The sequence below is a fragment of the Ciona intestinalis genome, unplaced genomic scaffold (assembly GCF_000224145.3).
Source record: "Ciona intestinalis unplaced genomic scaffold, KH HT000122.2, whole genome shotgun sequence".
In the NCBI taxonomy this organism is placed as follows: Eukaryota; Metazoa; Chordata; class Ascidiacea; order Phlebobranchia; family Cionidae; genus Ciona; species Ciona intestinalis.
The window spans coordinates 2,143-28,657 of NW_004190444.2; the positions used below are offsets into that span (position 1 = coordinate 2,143).

The 26,515-nt window shown below is 38.5% G+C and overlaps 4 protein-coding genes and 1 long non-coding RNA gene across 10 annotated transcripts; 3 read left to right on the forward strand and 2 right to left on the reverse strand.

Moving 5' to 3' along the window:
• Nucleotides 1-2,680: 2,680 nt before the first annotated feature.
• On the reverse strand, nt 2,681-11,534 carry LOC100181958. Its single transcript, XM_002129309.5, has 15 exons — nt 11,317-11,534; nt 10,811-10,908; nt 10,308-10,418; nt 9,754-9,942; nt 9,298-9,393; nt 8,850-8,961; nt 8,206-8,341; nt 7,736-7,919; nt 6,296-7,319; nt 5,868-6,033; nt 5,522-5,683; nt 5,072-5,192; nt 4,536-4,669; nt 4,056-4,236; nt 2,681-3,087 (listed from the first exon to the last, which is right to left on the reverse strand). Exons 1-15 carry the CDS (start codon nt 11,450-11,452, stop codon nt 2,866-2,868), a joined length of 3,072 nt encoding a protein of 1,023 aa, XP_002129345.1. The 5' UTR covers nt 11,453-11,534; the 3' UTR covers nt 2,681-2,865.
• Nucleotides 11,535-12,480: 946 nt separating this feature from the next.
• hsp40 (heat shock protein 40) lies at nt 12,481-13,659 on the forward strand. The gene is given in 1 exon segment (NM_001032559.2): nt 12,481-13,659. A coding segment is annotated over 1 exon segment (942 nt). The 5' UTR covers nt 12,481-12,538; the 3' UTR covers nt 13,481-13,659.
• A 344-nt stretch (nt 13,660-14,003) lies between these two features.
• Nucleotides 14,004-24,235, reverse strand: LOC113475149. 2 transcript variants are annotated; one of them, XR_003396890.1, is made up of 10 exons: nt 24,153-24,235; nt 23,490-23,593; nt 23,075-23,233; nt 22,675-22,838; nt 21,629-21,765; nt 18,752-18,988; nt 18,041-18,208; nt 17,232-17,373; nt 16,765-16,791; nt 14,004-15,807 (listed from the first exon to the last, which is right to left on the reverse strand). It is a non-coding gene; the product is annotated as an uncharacterized LOC113475149 (long non-coding RNA). The 2 variants fall into 2 exon arrangements; XR_003396891.1 differs by lacking the exons at nt 14,004-15,807; nt 16,765-16,791 and having other exon boundaries at nt 17,245-17,373; nt 22,697-22,838.
• LOC100185142 (amino acid transporter AVT1H-like) lies at nt 15,537-20,665 on the forward strand. Of its 5 annotated transcripts, none has more exons than XM_026838863.1 (7): nt 15,537-15,645; nt 15,860-15,971; nt 16,514-16,720; nt 17,221-17,438; nt 18,058-18,229; nt 18,690-18,944; nt 19,279-20,663. In XM_026838863.1, the coding sequence occupies exons 1-7, from the start codon at nt 15,571-15,573 to the stop codon at nt 19,797-19,799; spliced, it is 1,560 nt and encodes a 519-aa protein (XP_026694664.1). In that variant the 5' UTR covers nt 15,537-15,570; the 3' UTR covers nt 19,800-20,663. The 5 variants fall into 5 exon arrangements, with proteins under 5 accessions (XP_026694664.1, XP_026694665.1, XP_002123170.2 ...); XM_026838864.1 differs by having other exon boundaries at nt 18,699-18,944; nt 19,279-20,662; XM_002123134.5 differs by having other exon boundaries at nt 18,735-18,944; nt 19,279-20,654.
• LOC100187512 (amino acid transporter AVT1D-like) lies at nt 21,267-24,817 on the forward strand. Its single transcript, XM_002123055.3, has 7 exons — nt 21,267-21,385; nt 21,644-21,755; nt 21,989-22,195; nt 22,686-22,903; nt 23,083-23,254; nt 23,508-23,717; nt 24,179-24,817. Exons 1-7 carry the CDS (start codon nt 21,311-21,313, stop codon nt 24,676-24,678), a joined length of 1,494 nt encoding a protein of 497 aa, XP_002123091.2. The 5' UTR covers nt 21,267-21,310; the 3' UTR covers nt 24,679-24,817.
• Nucleotides 24,818-26,515: the final 1,698 nt, after the last annotated feature.

Here is a 26,515-nt window from a genome sequence, read left to right on the forward strand (position 1 = left end):
CGTCACAGACAAGTACATTACGTCATAACATAAATTCTTAAAGGCGTCTTCAATTGTTTGCGAACAAAAGATGACAAAGTGACATTTGTGACGACATAATTGATACAAATTAATCCGCATGGTAGCGATAAAGAAACCGGATAATTTCACAACGATTCAAGTTCCACCGGTAGTCACGTGACGTTTGATCAAACTTACCGATTGTGACGTCAACCATCGAACCGCGGTTTCGAACAAAGTTTATGTTGCCCATTGTTTGTGAACAATAGTTCATCTGCCGCTGTAACAACATGGCGTCATAATGCAAGGGAATGACCCTTGTGTCGTCATAAAGTGGTTTATAGTAGGTTGGGGTAAGATGGTACAGTAGGTTGGGGTAAGATGGTACAGTAGGTTGGGGTAAGATGGTATAGTAGGTGGGGTAAGATGGTATACTAACGGTATCCATCTTACCCAACAATGCTATAATATCAAAATATCCCAACAATCGGCAAATATTCGAGAAAAAAAACAAATATTACGTCACAGGGAGAAATTTCAAAAATATTTACTTTTTATCAACCAATCAGCGCTTAGCTATTATATACATAGTAATAGCACAACTATGACGTATTTTGGTTAACCAAAATAGCGCTGGATGTATTTGAATAATAATAAAGCACGTTTGTGACGTCAAAAGTTAGATTGTTTCAAGATAGTAAAGTTTTGAACAAAATTGACGTCATACTACAAAATCTTTAAATCTAGATCGCTATTATGACGTAACAATAGCAGCGATTGTTAAATCTTCCGGATTGAACGAAATAAAGAACTCACGCTTCGGTGAAGCGAGGATATTCTAGAATCCCCGTTTCCCATATTTGGAAATCTTTTATAAACTTTGGAAAACATTATTTTAGATAAATTTACTTAAATAAACAAAGAGTTTAAATATTTCAACTTTATGAACTATCCCATATTGGCCGTTCATTCATATATCATGTGTTATCCTAACACAGGGCACTATGACGTCACAAACCTGCAGACAAATCCATCAAAATCGCGCTTTCCGACTTTCCATTGTTTCCTGAGTGTTGCGTAACAATGATACGGAAGGTGACTTCTTCTGTGATGTCACAATCGCTCCTGTTCTAACATGCATTGTTTACACGCCCTCATTCAAACCTAACAATCGCTATTATGAAATCATAAACGAGTATGGAATGTCTCGCCACGCTTCATTAACAAACGCTTCTGTTCAACACAAATACCATTATGACGTCACAAAGAAAGACAATCGCACTAAATCGAGCTTTAAAAACCATTTTAATTAAAACAAAGAAACTAACTTGTTCTATTACGTCACTATCTGGCAACTATTACGTCATAGTCAAACCTCAAATTCTGGAACGCTAACAAACAACATGAGATAATGGAAACTTTTTTTGATGCAAACGCAAATCGCGTATCGTTACAATCAGTATGAGCATTATCACGTCACAGATATCCATTTGTAACATCACAATGGCACTTATTGCAAAACAAAGCCATCACCTCTAACCTCGCCCGTATTCTGGAATCCTAACAATGAAACAATCGAAGCGTGACCATGTATTGTGACGTCACACACCGTGGGTTGAAATTCGAGAAAGTGGCCGATTGTGACGTAAATAGAAGACACCGGAAACGGCGTAAAATCGCGGATTCTAGAAATGTTGGTGACAATCGAAACCATTGAAGCGGATCGCGGTCGCGAAGATCAAGTGGGGGGGGGGGCGCTACTCCCATGCCCACGGTCAAGCTGCCGTAGTGTTTAAACAACATAAGTAAATTTATTTCTTTGAATACTCCCATGCCCCCGGGCAAGCTGTTGTACAAACCATGAAATTAATCGTTATTTATCTCCTTGAATGCAAGAGAGAAAATCAAATTTCTTTAAATTAAAATAACGAAGAGAACGAAATCATTAGCAAAACGACAGCTGTTAAAATACGCTATGGGTAAATTGTGGGGGAAAGAACGTCGGTTAAAAAGCGTGGCTCTTGCACCCAACTTAATAGTACTAATTTCTTTGAATTAAAGTACAAAATGCTTGCCACAAACAACTAACGATACCTATGCATATTTCCAAACAAACTCTAAAGCGTTGTTAATTGTTGAAAACAAGATTAGAAAATATGGCGTTTATAAGGCAACGGTATCCATCTTACCCCACAGAACTATTTTTTTCAACTAAAACAACGTTTTTGCTTCAGAACTGTAAAAACAAATTAAAACAACTTATTTACCGACAGTTAAATTAAACGTCTTACGAAACGCAAGAACAAAAAGCCGTAAACATCGGTATTTAACACGTAGTCTTCTAAAACAACGTTATTTTTAGTGTTGGAAAAACATGTCAAAAAATCTTTGCTTTGGAAAAACAAAATTTTCGAAACCACTGTTTCGCTACTGAAGCTAGCGATTGTGACATCACGAATCCATTATCGCACTTCGATCAATAGGATCCCCACTGTGACGAAATATTAGGGTCTGTGATGTCACAGAATTCCATGAATTATTAAATTCCACTTTTTTAGTCTCAGACCAGTGGCTGCCACACACGAGGTACTATGACGTTATAAAGAAATATCGGTAATGAATGACTATTATGACGTCATAATTCTGGAAGACAGTGTTTTGACGTCACAAAAACAACGAGTCTTTGAATATTCTTGTTTATTCGAAAAATAAACGAAATAGGGTGTAGATATTTCTTTGCTTGTTCTTTTTGAATTGAGTGTAATGAAAATATTTAACGAAATTGAGCAAGAGCGTCTTGAACTTTGGCCCAAGATCTCCACCAATCAAATCGCGTTGTCACGACACGCCCACAATATTGTCCAATCACCGCAGCCGTGTGTTAACAATCTCATATACGTCACCGGGAATCCCCTGTTTCGATACCCGCCTGCTTTTCTTCACAACAAACTCACACCACGGGGCTTCCCCTCTTTCGTCATCAGTGACGTCACCGGTTAGATGACGTAATTTGTTGATGACGTCATCACGGCAATCGGAATCGTTCTGAACGAACTGTTCGGGCGTAATCCCGTTTAGGAAATCGCTCTGTTGAAATATTTATCAGTTTGGCTTGGAACCGGATATATAAACTGTTTCGCTGCCAGGTGTATAATATAATAGAGTCTGATGTCATTTTCTATAGAATAATACACCCTGTTCAACATGTATAATAAGGTGTATTGTAATTCAAAACATAACGACTTCGTCTTATAATACTGTGGGGTAAGATGGGATACCGTTAACCCATTTTTCCCCAAAAGATTAGATGGGGTAAGATGGGATACTGTGTGGGGTAAGATGGGATACCATTGACACCTAATATCCCATATTTCCTGACCGTGTTTTTAACAATTAACAACACGTTTTTCGAGCCCTGGGGACCAATATATAACTCTGTAAAATATTCTTTGTTTACTGCCAAACAGTCCGATAAAAGAGAATAAAAGCACGTCCCATCTTACCCCAACCTACTATATAACTTCTAAAGTTGCCCAGTCAATTTATTTACAACAGCAACACATTACTATGGTAGAAACCAATTGTTACTGGCGTGTTATATAAATCGAATTATACTTGGCTGGAAAACTTATTTTGCTTAACACTTTATTAATAAAAGCGACGTAAATATGACATGAAATATCGGTTCGCAAAATATATTGGCCGAAAATTCTTTAATAACTGTCTACGTGGCTAAGCTAACTTGTTTTTTTCGATTGTCTAAAATGGTTAACAAAAAACTTTTAGTAGTTGTTTGTAATTCCAATTTACAAAAACTTTGTTAGCCTATTATTTATTCCAACTCTGACCGAAATCTCAGGTCCCATGGTGTGCCTCACTGTAAGACCTCACCCGTTTAAAACGTAATATATTTTTTTTAATCGAAAAATTATAATTTTATTTAAAACTTTTGGGTTTATTAAAATACTTACTAATAAAAAAATTGGCATTGTGCTCACTATTAGACTTTATTTAATATATTTCACAAAATTTACTATTTTTATTATAAAACTTACTGCATTGTTTCCCCACAAGGTGGCGCTGCAGGTGTCGGTTTCGTCGACCATTGTGATGTCAATATGGAAGACAATGGGCATTGTTGGGCAATGAATGGCTTCTGTGGGCGGGGTGGGGGTGAAGTGGGATGCTTCATGGGGCAATGGTGGGACACGTGGGTCAGGGGTAAGAGATGGGGTGCTGGGGGTAAAGTAGGGGGTTAGGGGGAGCGTCATAAGTGAATTTTTGGAACAAGACTGGCTTTCATGTTTTAAGTTTAAAACAGCTTTTTTTTAAAATACTTAACAGTCAAAAAAGTAGCTCCTGATACCACCACAGCATAGTAAGAATAATAATATTACTTATGGTGGCAGTATTAGTTATGTATTGTTGTATCTTGTATGGATAAAAAAACAAACATTTTTCCTGGCATGGCGTGCAAGACGCTGCTTCATGCACCTCATGCCCGATATTAACCCTAATAAACAGTAAACACAAACCAATAATAAAACATCCCATCTTGTTCAACCACATGAGGGATCGACCTTGATTGAAGAATATGTTTTGGAACAATACGGATGATTCTGTCATATTTACCGACAAGCTCATCGGTGTCATGATTATCACCAGGTACCTGGGGTAAAAAGGGGTTGTTTTACGGTTATCGCATTTCATGTATCTATTCTTTATGGGTGAAGTCCTACAGTGAGGCATGCCATGGGACCTCGAATTTAGACCAGAGTGGGCCCATTACCCCAACATCCAGGGTGCTACAGCCCATTAGTGACCATGGAACAAAAATGCTTTAGTTAGGGGTAGATTGGCAGAGTGCTTGAATCTGCATTTAAAACATGTTGCAAACTAAGCGTCACAGAGTGATTTAATTTGATAAAGACAGGGGATGTCTAACAGAACAATGAATTTTTGGAACAACAGTTTAAAGATACTACTGTAAGCCAGTGATTAAAGTGCCTCTTTAGTTAACCCTCACTTATTAAACAAACAGATGTACATAATAGCAAACATAACCACTCACATATAAAATAGTAAACTTCTCGTCATCTTTCCTCCTTATTCTCATCACACATTCTTCCATCGTTAAACTTTCCCACTTACTGCCATCGTGTGGCTCGTTGTGCGATGTTACTGTCATGCTTCTGAAACATAGAAATAACATTATACAGAGCAATTTTGGGCGCAAAACCTCACGTCACCTTGGGTGATTTTCCTACAAGAACGGTGTACTTTAGTTTATACTACTGTAAGCTAGTGATGTTTTTTGGTGTTAAGGTAAAGGGCCAACTTTTGGGTTAAATCTCAGGCCCCTGGTATGCCAAACCATAGGAACATATAGAATATATTGTAGATTATAAACTTCTGTATTAAAGGCAACTCTGGTCTTATTGCGTGTCACGCTGTAGAACCTCACCGTTATAGAATATAGAGGTTAGGAAAACAACACCAAACCAACAAACAGCAAACTTACAAATTTCTCGACGAACCAACAGAAAGCCTTCTTTGTTTGTCGCTTGTGATGTCATAATCACTCTTTGACGGAGTGTCAGCTCTCTTACGCCTCCTAGAGGACAAATATTTGGAAGTTTTCTCCGATATTTTGATGTTAGATCCGTCGAAAGGTCCGTGGAATCTAACAAACATCATTATAATCATTTTGTCAAACACAAACACAAGACAAAACGTTAACCTTATTTTTAAGATCGCAAAAACAAATATGCGCATACACCTGGCAGCAACAACAAGGGAGGGGGTTATAAAAGATATTTATTATATATTCAAATTTCACATAATTTAAGCCAGTATTCAGTATTCACCTGAAGTTATTGGCAGGACACAAATGGCAAACCAAAGAATCAAGATTTGATATTTTCTTCACTTTGCAACGAACACGGAAATATTTAAATGTTTTTGGCGGGAGATTAAACGACTTTATTTCGCTGAGTCGGCTTATTGAAAGTGACGAGTCATCCCCGTTGATTACTGTGAAAGTAAGGAGGATGTTTAGAATCTTAAAACAAATTTATGTCTGTACTGTAACTATAAATAAATCACTATAGTTCCGCCCACAAGTATATAAATAAACAAACCAACTAATGGGCTAAATCCCAGGTCCTCGACAAGGACCTCATCCATACAGAATAGAATAACTTAACCACACATTACACAACGTATATTACATTTATATATATTTCATTGGCATGCAAAATACACTACAGCATCGACTTTCATTATCCCCACACACCTGTAGCTGAGTCCTGTTGACATCTTAGCGATCTCTTTGAAACAAATTTCACGAAATCTTCTAAATGTGTTTCATCGAAAAGTTGGGGTCTCCCACCAAATATAAGGGGTCGTATTAAGTCCTTATAAGGTCGTGTCTTACCCCCATACTTTCCAGGGTTGGTTCGCGATTTCAATTTTTCAGGAAAAACTTTTTCTAATTTTTGTTCAGTTCTTTTTCTCTTTGTTAAATCTCGAACTGTATAAGAAGTTTCTCGAGATGGGCGTGGTGGAGGCGTGTCCTGCTTTTTTGGGATTGATTTTTCCTGATTTTGTTGTTGTAGTTTCTTTTGTTGTACTTCTTGTTGTAGTTTTTGCAACCTAGTTACAGTTTGTGGGGCAGATAAGTTTTGTTTCACGGATTCCCTACAACCCCCTACAGCCACTGCCTGGCTTCCCCTTTGTCTGGGTGACCTCCTTAGCGGGGATTTGACCCCAGAACCCCTCACCTTTGGTGCAACTTGTGTGGGTTCTTTAAATTCAGCATTTTTCTGAGATTTTTGTAAAAAGATTTTCCCAGAATTTTCTGTTTGTTTGTTTTTGTTAGAAATTGAAGAGGATTGCTTCTCTGTGACATCACAGAGGCTTCGAACGTTACTGACTTCGATCTCACAACTGTCATTGTCGTCTGCCAATGAAATATTTCGTTCCAAAGATATTCCAACAAAGTCATTTGGAGGATTAGTTGTGCCACTAATCTTTGAATTTCCGACATTTTGTTTCATTTCAATGGTAGATCGGCCTTGTCCTTTGTGTGACCCTTGACCTTTAGATGACCCTTGTTCTTTAGAAGACCCTGGTGTGACCCCACCATCTGCGCTTTTCGAACTTTCACCAATAGATCGACTTTGTTTCGTATGTTCCATAGATTTTGCGATCGTGGGTCGTTTAGCTCGGGATAAAGATGGGGACCCCCTGGTTGGGGAAACTACTTTGGGTGGAGTGGGGGGGATCACTGGGGGTTCAAGCTCGTCGTATTTTCGCTCCTGTGAAGTGGGGGGGGGGGTGATTAACTAATCACACAAGTAATGCATTATACCCTCACAGCAACTAGATCGCTTGCCAAGTTTGAACGATATTTAGTTCGAGTTCGCTACGAGACAACACATTTGTTGTTTCAACTGTGATCAAGTCAGTGGGTTATTCAAATGGAAATAACCCACAAAGGTAAATATGTGGTAATTCATAAGCGAGCACTAAACAGACAACATGCCTGTTGTTGTAGCTACTTTATCAAACTAAAAGTAACCTGATATCAAGCTTAACTCCCCCCAAGGTATCTGAAGCATTGGTATGTTTAACCAGGTATGTTACATGCAACTCTACATATCATCCAAGCTGTAACATAGACTGCACCACTCCAGTGCAAGTACAGTAACATTTATATGTTATAACCATTCACCTGTTGCTGCAGTTTGGGGTTCAACATTTCCACTTTCTTAAGTTGAACCGGACTCGCATCGACCGATAAACTTGAAGATCCAGAAGAAGAACTCGTGTTTGTTGTGTTGGTTGTTCCACTTGGATGGGGGGTTTTACTTGACATCTGAACATTAGTGAATTTGCCAAGTGTTGATTGTAAATCTCTGGGAAAACATTAAATATTTCAGGTTAAAAACACAATTTATTACATTCGCACAATTTATTACAAGTCTTGCAAGTTTTTATGAATGAAATAAATAAATCAGATTGAAGTAATGAATGAAACATCTGACATCACAGAATATTGGAAAGCCCCGAACAAAAGTTAATTTTGCGCATCATGTCCGACATTACACTCACAAAGGAACATTCTTGTCAAGTTAGTAACTGCTTAAAAAACTAGAACTTAAATTTATAAAATATAAATCTAGTTTAATTAAAACCCCTCACCCTTTTAATTGGTCATTAGTGTCAAGCAGAGTGATGCCACGATTATGAACAACCCCCCCATGCAGGTACAACTCAATGTGGAGGGGTGCCGTCGACTTTTGTTGAGCGTGGAGGTTCGTGATCAGGATGTGTGACCCTGTGATGTCATTGATGATGTCATCATTTAATTTTTCAATAACAGTGACTTGAATATTCGCATTGTAACATAGGATACTGGGTTCAAGGCTTGTCGCTGCTACCATTGTGGACGTATGTACCCTTGGGCAAGACATTTAACGGCAATTGCTCTAACTCAGGGGTCACAAAGTTACATACGTGGTAACTTGTAAGCGGGCACGAGCTGTATGAAACAGAACACCCGTGTTATAACGACAATTGTTGCCCTGCCATGCGAAAATAAATAAGTTACATACTTGGTAACTTGTAAGCGGGCACGAGGTGTATGAAACAGAACACCCGTGTTATAACGACTGTTGTTGTCCCGCCATGCGAGGATGAATAAGTTACATACGTGGTAACTTGTAAGCGGGCACGAGGTGTATGAAACAGAACACCCGTGTTATAACAACTGTCGTTGCCCCGTCATGCGAGGATAAATAAGTTACAAACAACCAACGAAAGCAACACATAACAGACATACACACCTGGTGCAATATGAAGTTGAGTTAGCGTATCAACATGATTGTCATACACACACATATCAATACATAGATGAGATATTTGTGGTAATGTTGGAAGGTGAACCATTTCAACATCCTGTATATTGATAACTTTATTGAGGTAACAAACATTTAATACAAAGGTTATTGTGTATATGAATAAATAATGAAGAACTTTATTAACAAAAATTTTATTCTTATCTCTTTGAACACAGTAACTTAGATCAGATTTATTAAAACAAAGAAAAGAAAGGAATTCATCCCAAAACGACAAAAACATACTACGGGTAAAAAGCATGGGGAAAAGTTCAGGGAAGCATGCAAATAAAAGTTATGGAAAATACATAAACTGTTACAAGGAATATTACAGATACAAATTCAACAATAATCTACATACTATAGAAATCATATATTGAACATAGAAACATCATACCTCACAAGGTATTGGAGATATATTGGTTGGAGGGGAAGTCCCATCCCATACCTTTAGAATCGTAAGTGAATCTTTGATGCAAGCCATGCCTACGACCTGGGGGTGGGGGGTTAAAGGTGTTGTTTTTTAGAAATGTGCTAAAGTTGTGAAAAAGTTTGACTTTTTTGAACGACTTGAATAGTAAGTTATAAACCGAATAGTTACTTCGGTTTTGCTAAAGTTGTAATAGACTTTTAATGTAAAACTTGGTTAAATGTTAATTGTACTTCCTAAAAACAGAAGTGATATTCCAATTAGAAATATAATGAACCCAATGCAATATATAAAACCTAAAAGACACTACAAAAAGATTAAATAATATATACAAAAATCTTCCAAATTTTTTCGAGTGAATTTTAAGGCTCAAAAAGTGGAAGCTTATAAAAATCTTTAAACAACATCAAGTAGTTTAAATACCTGACACTTGATGTTAAAGTAGACGTTCATCTTGATATCTGTGATTTGAATAGTTGGAGATACTGAGATGTCTTTACTTGGCCCAACCTTGGATTTAAAAATCCATTTCCGAAGTTCACGAACTCTTTCTTTGTCACTTTCATGGATCGTGCAGTTTTCCGAAATGGATTTTCCGTTGTTTACATCTTCCTGGGGTAAAAGATGGGGGTTAAGTCACAAAAGCCAGGGTTATTATTACTAACAAGTGTTTGGTGGTGACTTAAGGAAATCACACAGTTTTTATAACAATAGACCTCATAATATTCAATGCGTTTATAGCCTTAATATGTACAGTAGGTTGGGGTAAGATGGTTTATATTTTCATTCTAAGACTTAATATGCCTTAACATGTAAGACATTTAAAGAAATATAAAACCGTATTCTCACAAAAAGAGCATTGGTACAAACTCGAACAGAAAAATGGGAATATTATGTGCTAGGTCCTCTTACTCCACAGTACTATAATAGATATACAGCTTACATTAAACACATAAAAAATAGAAGATACAACTTACATTGTGAGGCCACATAACAAACGACCAACCCTTAGTACTTAGGAAAGTTAGATCACCCAAGTATGTTGAAGGTTTGAGACGATGGAGTCGTATTATGTCCCATTGATCCACCTGTCAGAACATATGGTTATTTGTAAGGGGAATATTGTATAATGGAATATAGGGCGCCAAACCTGGGGTAAAGGTGTTAATTTCTACCTTAGTTAGATTTGTAACCTATGTTTGATAGAAATAACTATAGCTAGGCGCCAAACCTGTGGTGGTAGGGATGACAGCCAACCCTGACATTTTCATTTCTACATTAATCAGTAAAAACCAACACAGTAAAGACTGTATCAAAGAAATAGAAGGTAAACAGAAAAAAGTGGTAAGCACTTCATTTACCATTAAATAAATTAATTTGGTATTAGAACCTAAACATGCGCTTACAAGCTATCGTTGCCCTGCCTATTTGAAAGCTATATACAAATAAAAGGTATATTTGTTAATATAAACACAATTACCTCGGGTAGCGAATGTGCCAGCGGAGCAAACAAGGAAACTTTGATTCCCTCCCCATTTGAATAACTTTCATCAATTATCCGCAATATGCAGAAATAATCTGCATTATGATGTCACAATCATAATATGTGCGATTATACCAATGTATACAGTAGTTTTACATGTTAAACAAAATATATTTACAGTAAATAAAGTTTCTGTATTTTTTAAATTACTAAACATAACATGCAAATAAGTTACTTGACTATCAATGTCAATACAGTAGTTTCACTGGGGTCCCTTTAATTAGTGCATATCCGCAATGTCCACAATATTCACTACATAGTGATTAGTGATTATATTGTGGACATAGTAGACATGCACTAATTAAAGGGACCGGTTTTACTGAACATTTAAAACTATTTTACGGCACAAACATACATTTACAAATTCTGTCACCACAAAAAAAAGTAATTCGCATAATTGGCGTCACATGAATACATCATTTACTTAATAAACTTAAATATACCTTTTCCCCTGGATTTTCTTACAGGAAAACAATCCGAAATCACCCCGTAGACATTACACTGGTTATAGCTTTGGTAATTCTCGTGAACCTCTTTCAAGGAGTGGTATGTGTACTCCGGTGTACGGGCACTCGCCATGCCAGTTAATTAGGTTAATTAATCATTAAATAATTGGAAATTAACGTTTTAAACTCCGGAAATTCTGTTAAAAATCCAAAACAAGAAATTACGCGGGAAGCATAAAAACTGTTCATGCAGAACGAAAGATGCGAACATAAACATCTGAATTTTTTATAAATGTAAGAATTTGGATTTTATTTGGTAAAAAATGAACTAAAATGGGTAACAACGTTATGCCAATTTTTATATTCTATAGATTTAGCTACTTACTTTGTATTAAATGAGATTTGTAACAAATAATAAATCTGTAGTATTTTTTGTATTTTTTGGAACGTAAGCCTATAAAACTACTATACAGATAAAGTAATCGTAAAAAATAACCAGTATTTGGTTTAGAAATTGGAATAGTTCAAATCTGAGTTTATGAATAATGACGTAGGTAGATGTTTTTTATGGCCAATTCATAAATATGTTATAAACAATTACAAGGTTTCTATGACTTCAAGTTGCCTAGCAACATTTGTAAAGAAAGTTTAAAATTTTGATTTTCCCCAAACAAAGTTGTGTTTAGATCGTGTAAAATTGGGTAACGGCCGCATAGATATGTTGTACGCTTATTTATGTCAATTACATTATCGTTCCGTTTTGTAAAGGAAAAATGTGTTAGAGTTAGTTTAACAATAATTTTTAAGTTTGCAGAAGACTTTAGCATTAACGTTACTATAGTTTACCAGTAATAGAGCTATATTATACATTGAATTGTCTTAAAATAACAAACAATTCTGGTGTAACTGTTTACACCAACACTGTTTGTCAACTTAAGTTTTAAAACGTTAGAAATGGACAAGACTATGGTCGATGGTCCTACATATATACATAATTAAAGTGTATACACAACATATATAAACTACCCAAAACATCGTCCCATATTCATTAATTCCACTTACCCACCTTAAAACTGTGCAGTTTCTTTTGTAGATGATACAGTCTCATTTAACATAACTTTCACTTCTTTTCGTTTCTTTTTAGAATATGCATTTAATGATGCAGTCGCTTCACATTTAACAAAACTTTCACTTCAGATCTGTTAGAATCTTAACAAACATGGGAATTGATTATTACGCAATACTTGGGCTGACGAGGAATGCCACAGACGCTGATATAAAGAAAGCTTTCCGGAAACTAGCGCTGAAATATCATCCCGACAAAAATAAGGAGCCTGGGGCTTCGGAAAAGTTCAAGCAAATCGCTGAAGCGTATGATGTGCTCAGTGAACCACAGAAACGAGCGACATATGACCAGTTTGGGGAGGAAGGGTTGAAAGGGGGAATTCCCTCGCCGGATGGGGGTGGGTTCACATCGGGTTACACCTTTCATGGCGACCCCGAAAAAGTTTTTCGAGATTTTTTCGGTGGCTCAAACCCATTTGCGGATTTTTTTGACACGAACGGGGATTTTATGACGGGGTTTGGAGGGATCAGGGGAAGAGGAAGAAAGAAGCAAGATCCCCCAATCGAGAGAGATCTCTTCCTCTCTTTGGAGGAGCTGTTCCATGGATGCACCAAGAAGATGAAAATCTCACGGAGAGTGATGAACGAAGATGGACACACTTCTAGTATTCGTGATAAAATCCTCACCATCCATGTGAAACCAGGTTGGAAAGCGGGGACGAAGGTTACATTCCCACAAGAGGGAGACCAAGGGCCCAACAACGTCCCGGCAGATATTGTGTTCGTTGTCCGCGACAAACAACATCCGTTGTTCTCCAGGAGCGGGAATAATCTTGTCTTCGTTGCGAAAATCCCGCTCGGAAAAGCTCTCATTGGATGCAGCATTGAGGTCCCAACACTGGATGGGAGGTTACTAAACATCCCTATTAATGACATCGTACACCCAAAGTACACAAAGAAGATACCAGCAGAAGGAATGCCACTATCTAAGGACCCAAATATCAGAGGAGACCTCTCTATAGAGTTTGACATCCAGTTCCCTGAGCAACTTACACCTGAAAAGAAACAATTGATCCGACAAGCTCTGCTTATCTGAGATTTATATTTGGTGTAAATTTAACACAAGTTGTTGTTTCGGAAACTGTGGTTTTCGATATTGTACAGATTATTGATATCTTTATTTATGTGTAAAGGTTATTTTGCTACTAAAGTTATTACAAGAGCATTCAATATAATCCATATTTTGTTTTGTAAGAAATAAGGTATATAAGAATATGCTAGTGCCAAGACACAGTAGGTCACTACAGTAGATAATACCAGGTTCAAAGCCTAACGCTGCTACCATTGTTGTCATTTGTGTCTTTTACCGGCAATTGGTTCAACCCAGTGGTCGCTAATGCGTTGTAGCAATTACAGTTCTGTTCGGTGTAACAAGAACAAACAAAAAAATATCTACAAAAAAATATTTGTTTCGCACAAAGAAAAAAACACAATTAAACAAACATAATCGAATATAAAACAATATTTCGACCTCGACGCGATTTACGTCACAATAAGGTGACGTCATACAAAAATGCAATCTTGCAAGCATTGTTACAAAACAATGGAGGTATACTTTCTATGACGTATGAATAGGTGTTATGAGTCATATAGAGACGAGCAGAAATAGCGCGAGTCGCCAAAATGGAACGCGGAAGATGGGACAACGCTTTGGTATTGTGACGTAATATGACATTCGACAATTTAAAATTCTAGAATTCAACGATCACGTAACAAGTAGGTTTGATAACTTCCGAAAAGTCGATGTTTTATGTGACGTCACAATGCATGCGTTTGTTTAATCATTAACATGTGATTGTTATGCAGCATGTGACGAAACAATGCATATCTGCAACGTCACATATATGCATTGTTATATTGTTCTTCAGGTTTCAGAATAAACACCATAGTGATGTCATAGGAGCTGTTAGGTTTAGTTAAGTGACGTATTACATACTTGAGACGTAGGAAATTCGAGTTTTAGAAAGTTTGGGTGATTGACATATTATGACGTCATAGTTACCATTATTTATGGCGTCAATCGACTCGTCGAAACAAACGGTGTTTTTATCTCGATTGCAACGAAACAATAGAAGACAAACACGTCATAATGCAACGATTATTTAACAAGGATACTAGAACAGTGTATTTGGGTGTATGATGTAAAATAACAAACGTAAATAAGTTAAAATAAATGTAGGTTATTTTATTGATGGAGAGGGGCCATGGGTGTTGAGTGTATCTGAAAGCCACGAACCATGAAAGGATAAGAAACGTTATGTTAGGTGGGGTGTTTAAACTTTGTATGCGGTTCATGTATAAGTTTGGCAACCCCTGTCATAAAGGTGGTTAGGTGTATTAGGTTTATGTTGTGTGTTTACTGCGTAATGTCTGCAAGCCATGTACAAATAAAATGCAGGATAATATTTGTTTCCAAGCATTTAAACGTTAATCATTGTTTAAAAGCGATTGTATATAATATTTGTCAGAAAAGTTGAGACCTCATGCTCACTGTCGAGTTATAACATGGGTATCTTCTTATACACCAGACACACATGGTGTATTCATACACCTCATGCTCACTGTCGAGCATATTTACGCCATCCACCCTAAACAGAAGTTTTAAATCTCGATAGTAATTCGTACACAAAAGAATTTGCCGCGTGACAATAGTGACGTCACAATGAAATATTGTTTATTGCATCGGTGGCCGCGTTACATCGAAAATAACATCACGATATTATTCGAGGCATGATAGAGAATGACCGGGGGGCACAGGCCAAGCTGCGTGTGTTTATTAAGACCATGAGAGTCAAAATATATTAAAATTTAGCCTGGAAGCAAAAGCAGCAGAATGTTATAATAGATACCAAAACATATTTTTTATTTATCGTACGGCAGATAAACCGTTGGAAAATATGTTTTTATATCAGATGCTCCAAAAAAGACCGTTTATATTATTCATGTAGCAGAAAAAGATAACTTCGCGTTTGAATAAGAATGCTTAATGCATTTGCTGTAAAGCCTCTAGATATTAGCTGGTCGACGCTAGGTTGTCGCCGATTTAGTATTTGATAAATCATGAATACAATACGTCACTTTTGTTACGTCACAGGCGTAGGTGTATGGTATATACGCTTAACATAAATGAACCAACAAACAGAAATGTCGGGACCAGTAGCTAACAACAACGACGATGAAGCTTTGATTGATATACCAACGGTAAGTTAGATTGATTTGGTTTTGAACCCAGGATCCCTGGTTCTACAACCCTGGCTTGGATTCGAACCTAGGATCCCTGGTTCCCCAATCCTGGCCTAGAATTTAAACTCTGGTTCACCCACCCTGGCCTGAATCCGAACCCAGGATCCTTGGTTCTCCAACCTGGATTCGAACTCAGCACCCCGTACACATATAACCCAATATATCCCAACAGCCACAAAGGAAAGGCTTGGGAGTATTCGTAGCATCCGTGTTCATAGTAGGGACCATGTGTGGAAGTGGAATACTTGCGTTGCCTAAAGCTATGGTGGACGCTGGGTGGGCAGGTAAGGTGGGCTAACATGTGTATAGCTGATATGCTAGGAGCTGAGGTGCCTTTGAAACCAAAGGAGACAGGGTTCAAAGCTTGATGCTGCTACATTGTCCAGCGCTGGCACAGTGGTAAACGCACCTGTCTCTAAGTTTATATGTGACTTCGGACAAGACAGTTAACGTTCATAGATGTGTTGTGAGTTTAGTTTAAGTTCTTGTTTTAAAACCAAAGGAGAAGAGGTTCAGACCTCGGAGCTGCTGCTGTACGACACCATGATACAGTGGCTTGCACTCAACTCTAGCCCAGAGTATGTGTTAGGCTAAGGTGTATGAAACAGAACACCCGTGTTATAACGACGACTGTGCTTACCACGCCATGTAAGAATAAATAGGCTACATAGGGAGGTGTATTAAACATATACATAGTAACTCGTAAGCCAGCACGAGGTGTATGAAACAGAAGCCCATGTTATAACGACTGTCGTTGTCCCACCATGCGAGGATTAATACACCTTATGCTCACTGTCAATCTATAAAAAAGTTTGTATCTTTCCAGGTATTGGCCTACTTATAATATGTGGGTTGATATCTGCCTTCACTGGCAGCATACTTGGTAAGTGTTGGACGATCCTACGTATGAGATATCCTGAATATGAGGATCAATATATACCAGACCCATACCCTACCATTGGTTTCCGTGCAGCTGGTAGGGTGGGCAGGTTCGCAACAAGGTTTTGCATCATCGCAACTTTGTATGGAGGAGGTAGGTAATTGTAACAAAAAAACCAAGATCCTTGGTTCTGTTACCCTGGCCGGGATTCGAACCCAGGATCCCTGGTTTGTTTGAGGGAGATAGAGGGGGTTGGTTGTTTTGCTTTGTAGTTTATTATGATTAAATAAATAAGGGTGTTAAACAAGGTGTTGACAAAGGTTCTAGGGATAATAAACCTTGTTCGCAACTAGCGTGCCTTGCTGCCTGCCCAGCAGTTACAAGTTCAAGGCCTGTCGTTGCTACCATTGTGAGCTTATATGTTCTGGGCAACACACTTCAAAATATTGCTCCAACCCAGTGGTCACTAATGGGTTGTAGCACCCTGGATGTCAGGGTAATGAGCCAACTTCCACTTAAATCTCAGGTCTCATAGTGTAACTCGCTGCGGGACCTCACCCATATAGAATATAACTGTTATACTAACTTGTACGATACACTTAGCATCATGTGTTAAATGGTCTATTTTTAACATCAGTAATATTTCATTCCAGCCACTGTTTACCTTCTATTGATCGCCGGCAACATCTCCAACTTGATCGAAAGTCTCGGTCATGTAGAAATACATGCTTGTTATTGGATTCTCATAATCACCGCTGTCCTTATTCCTTTTACTTGGCTGGGAACTCCCAAGGACTTCTGGCAAGCTGCGATAATGGCTGCTGTTACAACGGGGATTGGCGGATTGCTTGCTACTATAGCACTTATTGTGGTAAGTGTGTTAACATTTATATAAGTGTGCCAACAAGTATAAGGCGCCATAATGGTTAGCATGCCTGTCATGAGGTTACAGGTTCAAGGCTCGACGCTGCTACCATTGTGGGCGTAATAATATAATGATACTTATTGTTCTATATGTCCGCCTTTTACCCAAGAAGATAATGAAGTTACAGGTTCATCTCTGCCACTATTGTGGACATAGGTGTCCTTGGGCAATCACCCAACTGCTAAAGCTAGCATGAGGTGTACGAAACAGAACACCAGGGTTATAACGAATGTCTTGCCCGGCCATGCCAGCAGAATGTTATAATAGATACCAAAACATATTTTTTATTTATCGTACGGCAGATAAACCGTTGGAAAATATGTTTTTATATCAGATGCTCCAAAAAATACAGTTTATATTATTCCTGTAGCAGAAAAAGACAACTTCGCGTTTGAATAAGAGTGCTTAATGCATTTGCTGTAAAGCCTCTAGATATGAATGTCTTGCCCGGCCATGCGAGGATAAAATTAAATTTATTCATTCCTTTGATTACTTCAATCTTTGCACATCTTCTATATTTGAACATTACAACAAAACATAATGCTTACCCATCTTCTACATGCAGATGATACCAACCACCCCACCAGCCACACACTCCAACCCAACATTCAACAGTTTCTTTAACGCTTTTGGAACGATTCTCTTTGCTTTTGGTGGAGCCAGTGTATTTCCCACCATACAAGTTGATATGAAACAACCGGACATGTTTCCTAAGTCTGTTGTTATAGGAATTATATGTAAGTGCTGGAGTAACACTTGGGACCTGGGATGTAGGTTTATTACCCCAACACCCAGGGTGCTACCATCTAGACCCCACTGAGGCAGTTTATAGACACTTAATAATAGAGATTCTATTCTATAAGGGTGAGGTCTTCAGTGAGGCACACCTGACACCTGGGATGTAGGTCTATTACCCCAACACCCAGGGTACTACCATCTAGACCCCACTGAGCCTAACAACTTAGTCACAACACTAGACAAAACATTAAGACTGTATGTGGGTCACCAGATATTAATAGTTTAAGTTAAAGATTTCTTAAAAGGTTACATTTATAGATATTAACATGCAGTCCAAGATATAACACTAACCCACCACCCACTCAACCATTGTTACAATGTAAGTGCCACTACTGAGTCAAAGTGCCAGATATTATCAGGATAAATTAAAACATATTAACATACAAACTAAAATATTAGCCTTTATAGATATTAACATGAAAACTTACCCACCACACCACACAGCTGTACTGGCCACCTACCTTCCAATATGTGTTGCTGGGTTGGTTGTCCTTGGTGACAACATGACACACGATAATATACTCGATGAACTTGCAAAGACTTGGCTTCTATACTCCGTTATTATACTAATCACGTCCCATCTTCTCATGGCTTTCCTCATAGTTGTGAACCCAATCAACCAGGACTTAGAAGGTTTCTTCAATATAGCAGACAGTAAGTATTTGGGTTGTGCAGTTTTGTTATTGAGCGCGTTGGACCTGGAATATAAGGATTTTGTTACTTTGTTTGTTTTAAAAGTGTTGAGTGACTTCCGGCTAAATCTTAGGTCCCATGGCGTGTCGCACTATAGGACCTCACCCACATTAGAATGTGCATATACAGTATTAGGGGCTTTACCCTTATAAAATGTAAGCTATTGTAGTGTGTGGATAAGCACTTATCCATAGTATCCACAAATCAATGCCACTTCAATGCTGACAATCAGGTTTAAAAAATAGTCATTTGTCTATTTTAGATAAATTTACAACGCTTTTTGTATTTTTTATAGAATTCTCAATCAAGCGTTGTATTGTCCGAACGAGCGTGATGCTATCCATGCTCTTTGTCGCCCTCAGTGTCCCGCATTTTGGGGTGATCCTATCTCTAGTTGGGGGAACCACCGTTACTGCTACCAACTTTATTTTCCCCCCACTTTTCTACCTTATGTTGTCACGACAACTAACAGCGAGCGACGCACCCGGGGAACTCCCTAATTTCCCCGGAAAAACTTTCTACACCGCTGTGACATCGCAAACGATGTCCCCACCTGACCCTGTGACCCCTGAGGTGTCGGAAAATGAAGAAACCCCAAAGTTCACGACCCCCCCTCACCAAGACACCCCAATACCCCAAATACCATGGGTTAATATTAACGTACCCACGTACATGAAGCTGCTGCTCATAGAAATCATACTAATAGGGTTGGTTGGGGGCGTGGCGTCAACATATTCCGTTATTACGTCACTTGTTTCCGGAACATCAGGGTTCACAGTTCCTTGTTATGTGAATTGGGCAACTGCTGATGCGTGACCACACATGGAGTTTTATAAATCTACACTACTGCGTGTAACAAACATTATTGTCTTTGATTCTGGAACATAATATGATGTCATAAAGCACATTATGATGTCATCATTACATTGCCAGGCAAACAGATAAAGTTCATTGAATTGTTAATTGTTACAACATAATTCAATTATGATTAAAAATGATGTTATTTTCACACAGATTCAAGTCCCTTTGGTTTTAGTTTTAATATAAATGTTCCAATCAGTGTGAAAATGTAATATTTTTATTGGTGTTGTTTTATTATTATTTTTTAATTTTGTAATTAATAAATTAAACAATTTTTAATGAAATTAAAACATTTACTGAACACGTGTGTTTTATACAATACGCCTTTATCTAAAGTTCAAACTCATTTAGAACTTATATTTAAAAAGAATGAGTGAAACATACACCTCGTGCCAACTTACAAGTTACCACATATGTTACTTTGTGGTTGATTGTTTTTTTCTGTATGGTCCGCAATTTGGACAACCCATTAGTGGCCACTTATTTGCCAAAATATAGCAATAACATTGAAACAAAATATTGATTAACAATGACTTTTACTAATAATTGAATGGCACTTGCAAAACTACTACAAATAACCAAAAAGGTATATTTATTATTTATATTAAAATTACAAGTTTAAAGTCATAGTAAGCATAGTTTGCTTATAATTTTTATTGTCAAAAATAATAAAAAAATTCTAGAAATGTGTTGATTATTAAAATGCTGCAGACTGTTATGACATCACAATGTGTTTTCATTAACAGCAAGCCGAAACAAGTTGTGATTGTTTGTAAACAATCGTATGAAAATGTAAACCAAGACAGGAAATGACATCGTATTACGTGACAAAATTTAGAATTCAACAAATATTGTAAATAGTTTTGAAATAGTTTTGTATTTGTTTACCTAGGTTGTAGGTAGAAGTAAATTAAACAAAAGTGTCCAAAAGTTGGGGTTTTAAATATTTATTTACTAACTTTTTAATTAATTTGATCTGGACTTCAACGGATGATGCAATCAACTAGAATTTGTAAAAATTTTAAAACATAATGCAGTTTAAAATATAGGCATTATAGATTAGTTGGCAGCCAAAAGCTACAATCTAGCCATTGAGAATTAAAATTGTGTTTGAAATTTTAAATAAGAAACAGAGGGTATAAGTTCAAGGCTGGGGTAAGCAAGTTAAATAAAGTTGGGTATTGTTTAGTTTTAGAAATTCATTAAAGGTTGGATGCAGAAAATTTTATTTACAATATAAATTCATGTAATTTATTTATTCTAGTGTGGCGGGTTGCTTTATCCTCGTGTAACGTGGCAACAACAGTCATTATAAAATCGTTTTTTTTGTTTTATACATCGCGTGCCGGCTTACAAGTTACCACGTATGTAACTTTGTGGGTAAATTATTTTTATGTATGGCTGTTAAATTAAACAACTTATTAGTAAAAAGCAGATATATAAGCAATCCTGCAACAATTAGTTTCATGAAAATGAGTGAAGAAAATGGAACCACAAGTCCTAGTGTTGCAAGTGAAGAAGATATGTTGATACCAGTACAGGTAACTATATTTACTGGATTTTCAACCATGGCCTGCATTCGAACTCAGGATTCCTGGTTCTCCAACCCTGGCCTAGATTCGAACCCAGGATCACTGGTTCTCCAACCCTGGCCTAAATTCGAACCCAGGATCGCTGGTTTTCTAACCCTGGCCTGGATTCTAACCCAGGATCCCTGGGTCTCCAACCCTGGTCTGGATTTGAACCCAAGATCCCTAGTTCTCCAACTTAAAGTTAGAACTCACCCATATTCTTAACAGCCACCACAGAAAGGCCTAGGTGTTCTCATGGGCGCGTCATTCATAGTAGGAACTGTCTGTGGAAGTGGAATACTTGCTCTTCCCAAAGCTATAGTGGATGCTGGGTGGGCAGGTAAGGTGGGCTGGAATGAATGAATGTAACTTAGTTATTCTTGCATGGCGAGGCAACGACAGTCGTTATAACACTGGTGTTCTGTTTCATACACCTCGTGCCCATTTACAAACTAGAAGTTACCACGTATGTAACTTTGAGATGAAAATGATTGTTTTTTCATACGACAACTGCACGAGTATCTTCTTATACATTATAAAATAATGAAATATAATAAATGCACATTTTCCCAGGTATTGGCCTACTTATAATATGTGGGTTGATATCTGCCTTCACTGGCAGCATACTTGGTAAGTGTTGGACGATTCTACGTATGAGATATCCTGAATATGAGGATCAATATATACCAGACCCATACCCTACTATTGGTTTCCGTGCAGCTGGTAGGGTGGGCAGGTTCGCAACAAGATTTTGTGTTGTGGGAACATTGTATGGAGGAGGTAACTATGATAGCATGGCCTAGATTCGAACCCAGGATCCCTGGTTCTTTAACCCTTGCCTAGATTCGAACCCAGGATCCCTGGTTCTCCAGCTCTGGCCTGGATTTGAACCCAGGGCCCCTGGTTCTTTAACCCTTGCCTAGATTTGAACCCAGGACCCCTGGTTCTTCAATCCTGGCTTGGATTCGAACCCAGGATTCCTGGTCCTTCAATCCTGGCCTGGATTCGAATCCAGGATATCTGATTCTTTAATCCTGGCCTGAATTCCAACCCAGGACCACTGGTTCTTCAATCCTAGCATGGATTTAAACCAAGGATCCCTGGTTCTCTAACCATGGCCTAGAATTGAACCCAGAATTCTTGATTCTCCAATCCTGGCCTAGATTCGAAACCAGGAACCCTAATCCTCTAACCCTGAAGTGGCAGCCATTAATAAATCACTCAAGTTCCCACCAACGAGCATATAAATGACATACTACCTTTGATACAGGGGTTGTTTACATTCTATTGATCGCCGGCAACATCTCCAACTTGATTGAAAGTCTCGGTCATGTAGAAATACATGCTTGTTATTGGATTCTCATAATCACTGCCGTCCTTATTCCTTTTACTTGGCTGGGAACTCCCAAGGACTTCTGGCAAGCTGCGATAATGGCTGCTGTTACAACGGGGATTGGCGGATTGCTTGCTACTATAGCACTTATTGTGGTGGGATATTTAAAACAGATTATATTTTAAGTAATAACAGACACAATAAATAGGACTAATATTTCTGGTTCTCCAACCCTAGCCTAGATTTGAATCCAGGTCCCTAGTTCTCCAGCCCTGGCCTGGATTTGAACCTAGGGCCCCTGGTTCTCTAGTAATACATATACTCACCGATACAGATGGTACCAACCACCCCACCAGCCACACACTCCATTCCAACGTTCAACAGTTTCTTTAACGCTTTTGGAACGATTCTCTTTGCTTTCGGTGGAGCCAGTGTATTTCCCACCATACAAGTTGATATGAAACAACCGGACATGTTTCCTAAGTCTGTTGTTATAGGAATTATATGTAAGTTAAAGTTATAGTAGGTATATAGATGGTAGCACCCTGGGTGTTGGGGTAATAGACCTACATCCCAGGTCTCAGGTGTGTCTCACTGAAGACCTCACCCTTATAGAATATAATCTCTATTATTGAGTGTCTATAAACTGCCTCAGTGGGGTCTAAATGGTAGCACCCTGAGTGTTGGGGGGTAATAGACCTACGTAAATATATATATACACAAGACATTTAGGTTTCTTACCTTTACATTTCTTTCCAGCTGTTTTGTGCATCTATTTACCCATCAGTGTAGCTGGCTTTGTTGTTCTTGGAAATAGCATGACAAATGCAAATATACTTGATGACCTAGCAAAAAGTTGGATGTTATATACTGTTCTTATTCTAATCACATCACATCTGTTTATGGCATTTCTCATTTTGTTGAATCCCATATTCCAGGATTTGGAAGACTTCTTTAACATTGCTAATAGTAAGTACTTATGCTCGCTGTCGAGTTATAACATTGGTGTCTTCTTATACACCAGACACACATGGTGTATTCATACACCTCATGCTCACTGTTGAGTTATAACATGGGTGTCTTCTTATACACCAGACACACATGGTGTATTCATACACCTCATGCTCACTGTTGAGTTATAACATGGGTGTCTTCCAATACACCAGACACACATGGTTTATTCATACACCTCATGCTCACTGTCGAGTTATAACATGGGTGTCTTTTTATACACCAGACACACATGGTGTATTCATACACCTCATGCTCACTGTCGAGTTATAACATGGCTGTCTTCTTATACACCAGGCACACATGGTGTATTTATACACCTCATGCTCACTGTCAAGTTATAACATGGGTATCTGGTGTATTCAATAAAGCTCATGCTTACTGTCAAGTTACCTAAACAGAATAAATTCTTTTCACAGAATTCTCGTTACGCCGCTGCATTCTCAGAGCCTGTGTCGTCATATCCATGCTCTTTGTCGCCCTCAGTGTCCCACATTTCGGCGTCATACTGTCTCTAATCGGGGGAACCACCATCGCTGGAACCAACTTTATTTTCCCGCCACTATTTTACATCTTGTTGTCACGGCAACGGGTACCCAGTGACGCACCAGGAGAACTACCGAAATACCCCCAAGGACCACAGTATGTGGGTGACATCGCTCCGCCCGAGGGCCAAAGTTTGAAGCTCTCTGAAACCGACGAAGGCATAAAACTAACCCCGCAAAATAATGAGCACGCCCAAGTCCCATGGGTTACTTTTGAAATCCCGCTTTATTTGAAAGTAATGCTCATAGAAATCATATTAATAGGATTAATTGGAGGAGTTTCGTCTACTTATTCAGTGATTGCTTCAATAGCCTCTGGCTCATCGATGTTTACAGTTCCATGCTACGTCAATTGGGCGACTGCTGATGTGTGAGTTGTATTTAAACGTTTATTCTATAATTACGCCATAGTCATTTTGTACAAAACCCTTATTGGCAATTACTTCAACCCAGTGGCCACCAGAACCATAGAAATACCATAGGTGTTTATACGACTCTGGTGGCCACTAATGGGTTGTGTAAATTGTCAGCCATACAAGAAAAAATCACTCACAAAGTTGCATACATGGTAACTCGTAAGCAGGCACGAGGTGTATGAAACAAGACGCCCGTGTTAAAACGACTGTCGCTGCCCCGACACGCGAGGATAAATAAGTTACATTCATTCATTTTCACCTGTCTTCCAATACGGCGTGAATGTGTGTCGTTCTCTTGCTCCAGCTAGCGGTGTTTTCCTAAGTTCTTTCGTAATTATTTTTATAACGAGTGATGTACATTCAATGTCTTGTTCATATCACAAAGCTTCAATCGTTGTGTAAATTGTTCACTATATTTACTGTAATGCGACAATATTTCACAAAACACTGAAAACAACATAATACTGTATATTTCAAATATAACAAAAATGATACAAAAACACTATAATTCAATAAAACATTGTGCAATGAACATAATTAAGCCTGTTATTAAGGCACACCTGAGACCTGGGATGTAGGTCTATTACCCCAACACCCAGGGTGCTACCATCTAGACCCCACTGAGGCAGTTTATAGACCCTCAATAATAGAGATTGTATTCTATAAGGGTGAGGTCTTCAGTGAGGCACACCTGAGACCTGGGATGTAGGTATATTACCCCAACACCCAGGGTGCTACCATCTAGACCCCACTGAGGCAGTTTATAGACACTTGATAACATATATTCTATTATATAAGGGTGAGGTCTTCAGTGAGGCACACTTGAGACCTGGGATGTAGGTCTATTACCCCAACATCCAGGGTGCTACCATCTAGACCCCACTAAGGCACTTTATAGACACTTGATAACATATATTCTATTATATAAGGGTGAGGTCTTCAGTGAGGCACACTCGAGACCTGGGATGTAGGTCTATTACCCCATTACCCCAACACGCGCGGCGCTAAAGTTTGCCTGGTACATCGAAATGCGAAATGAACATAATTTAAACTTTTGAACGGGTGAACGCGTTTCTTTTTAACTTAGATTCAATGTTTCTTTTCTTGTTGACGTCATCAAGCCATCGGAGAATAATTTCTGTTTTTCTTGGATCGCAAAAATTAATATGGTCAGGCATAGATGGTATAGGCTGGAACTCGTTGAAAAGAGGGGCGAATTTAATCGTAGTCCGCGGAGATACGACGCTCGATTCTCCGCGAACGATCCCATTCGTCTCGATGTCTTTCGTTTGTTGAATGTTCCTTATTTGTCCCGGCGTTGTGGACGGGCGGATCTGTGACGTCACATTAGTGACGTCAGAAGGTCGCTGACGCTGTGACGTAGCGCTAGTGACGTCACTGGATAACCTGCTACGTAAATTTTCATTCTTTCGAGGCGTGGTGCTGTTAAAGTTACTGCCATGTACAGATGCGTTGAAACCACTGGCCGAAGTGACCGAGGTTTTTGGCTTGGAAGAGCCCGGGTGGACGGAGAAACTTCTTCGAGGCCATACTGGCTGTTTCGGAAAATTCGGCATGACAACGGTCTGCCGTTTCGGCACGGATTTCGCAACACGGGCTATCGTTTCTTGTTTTCTGGCCTCCCCCGCTGTAGAAGCACGTTTTGTTGCCTGGGTTCCGCGGCGTAAGAATTCGTTTGGGTATTGGGTTAAATCCTGGGTGTTTTCGTTGGGGTAATGCTTAATGATGCGTGACGCCATACTTGCTACCCTTCTGGGATTCTCAGGCTCCCTGT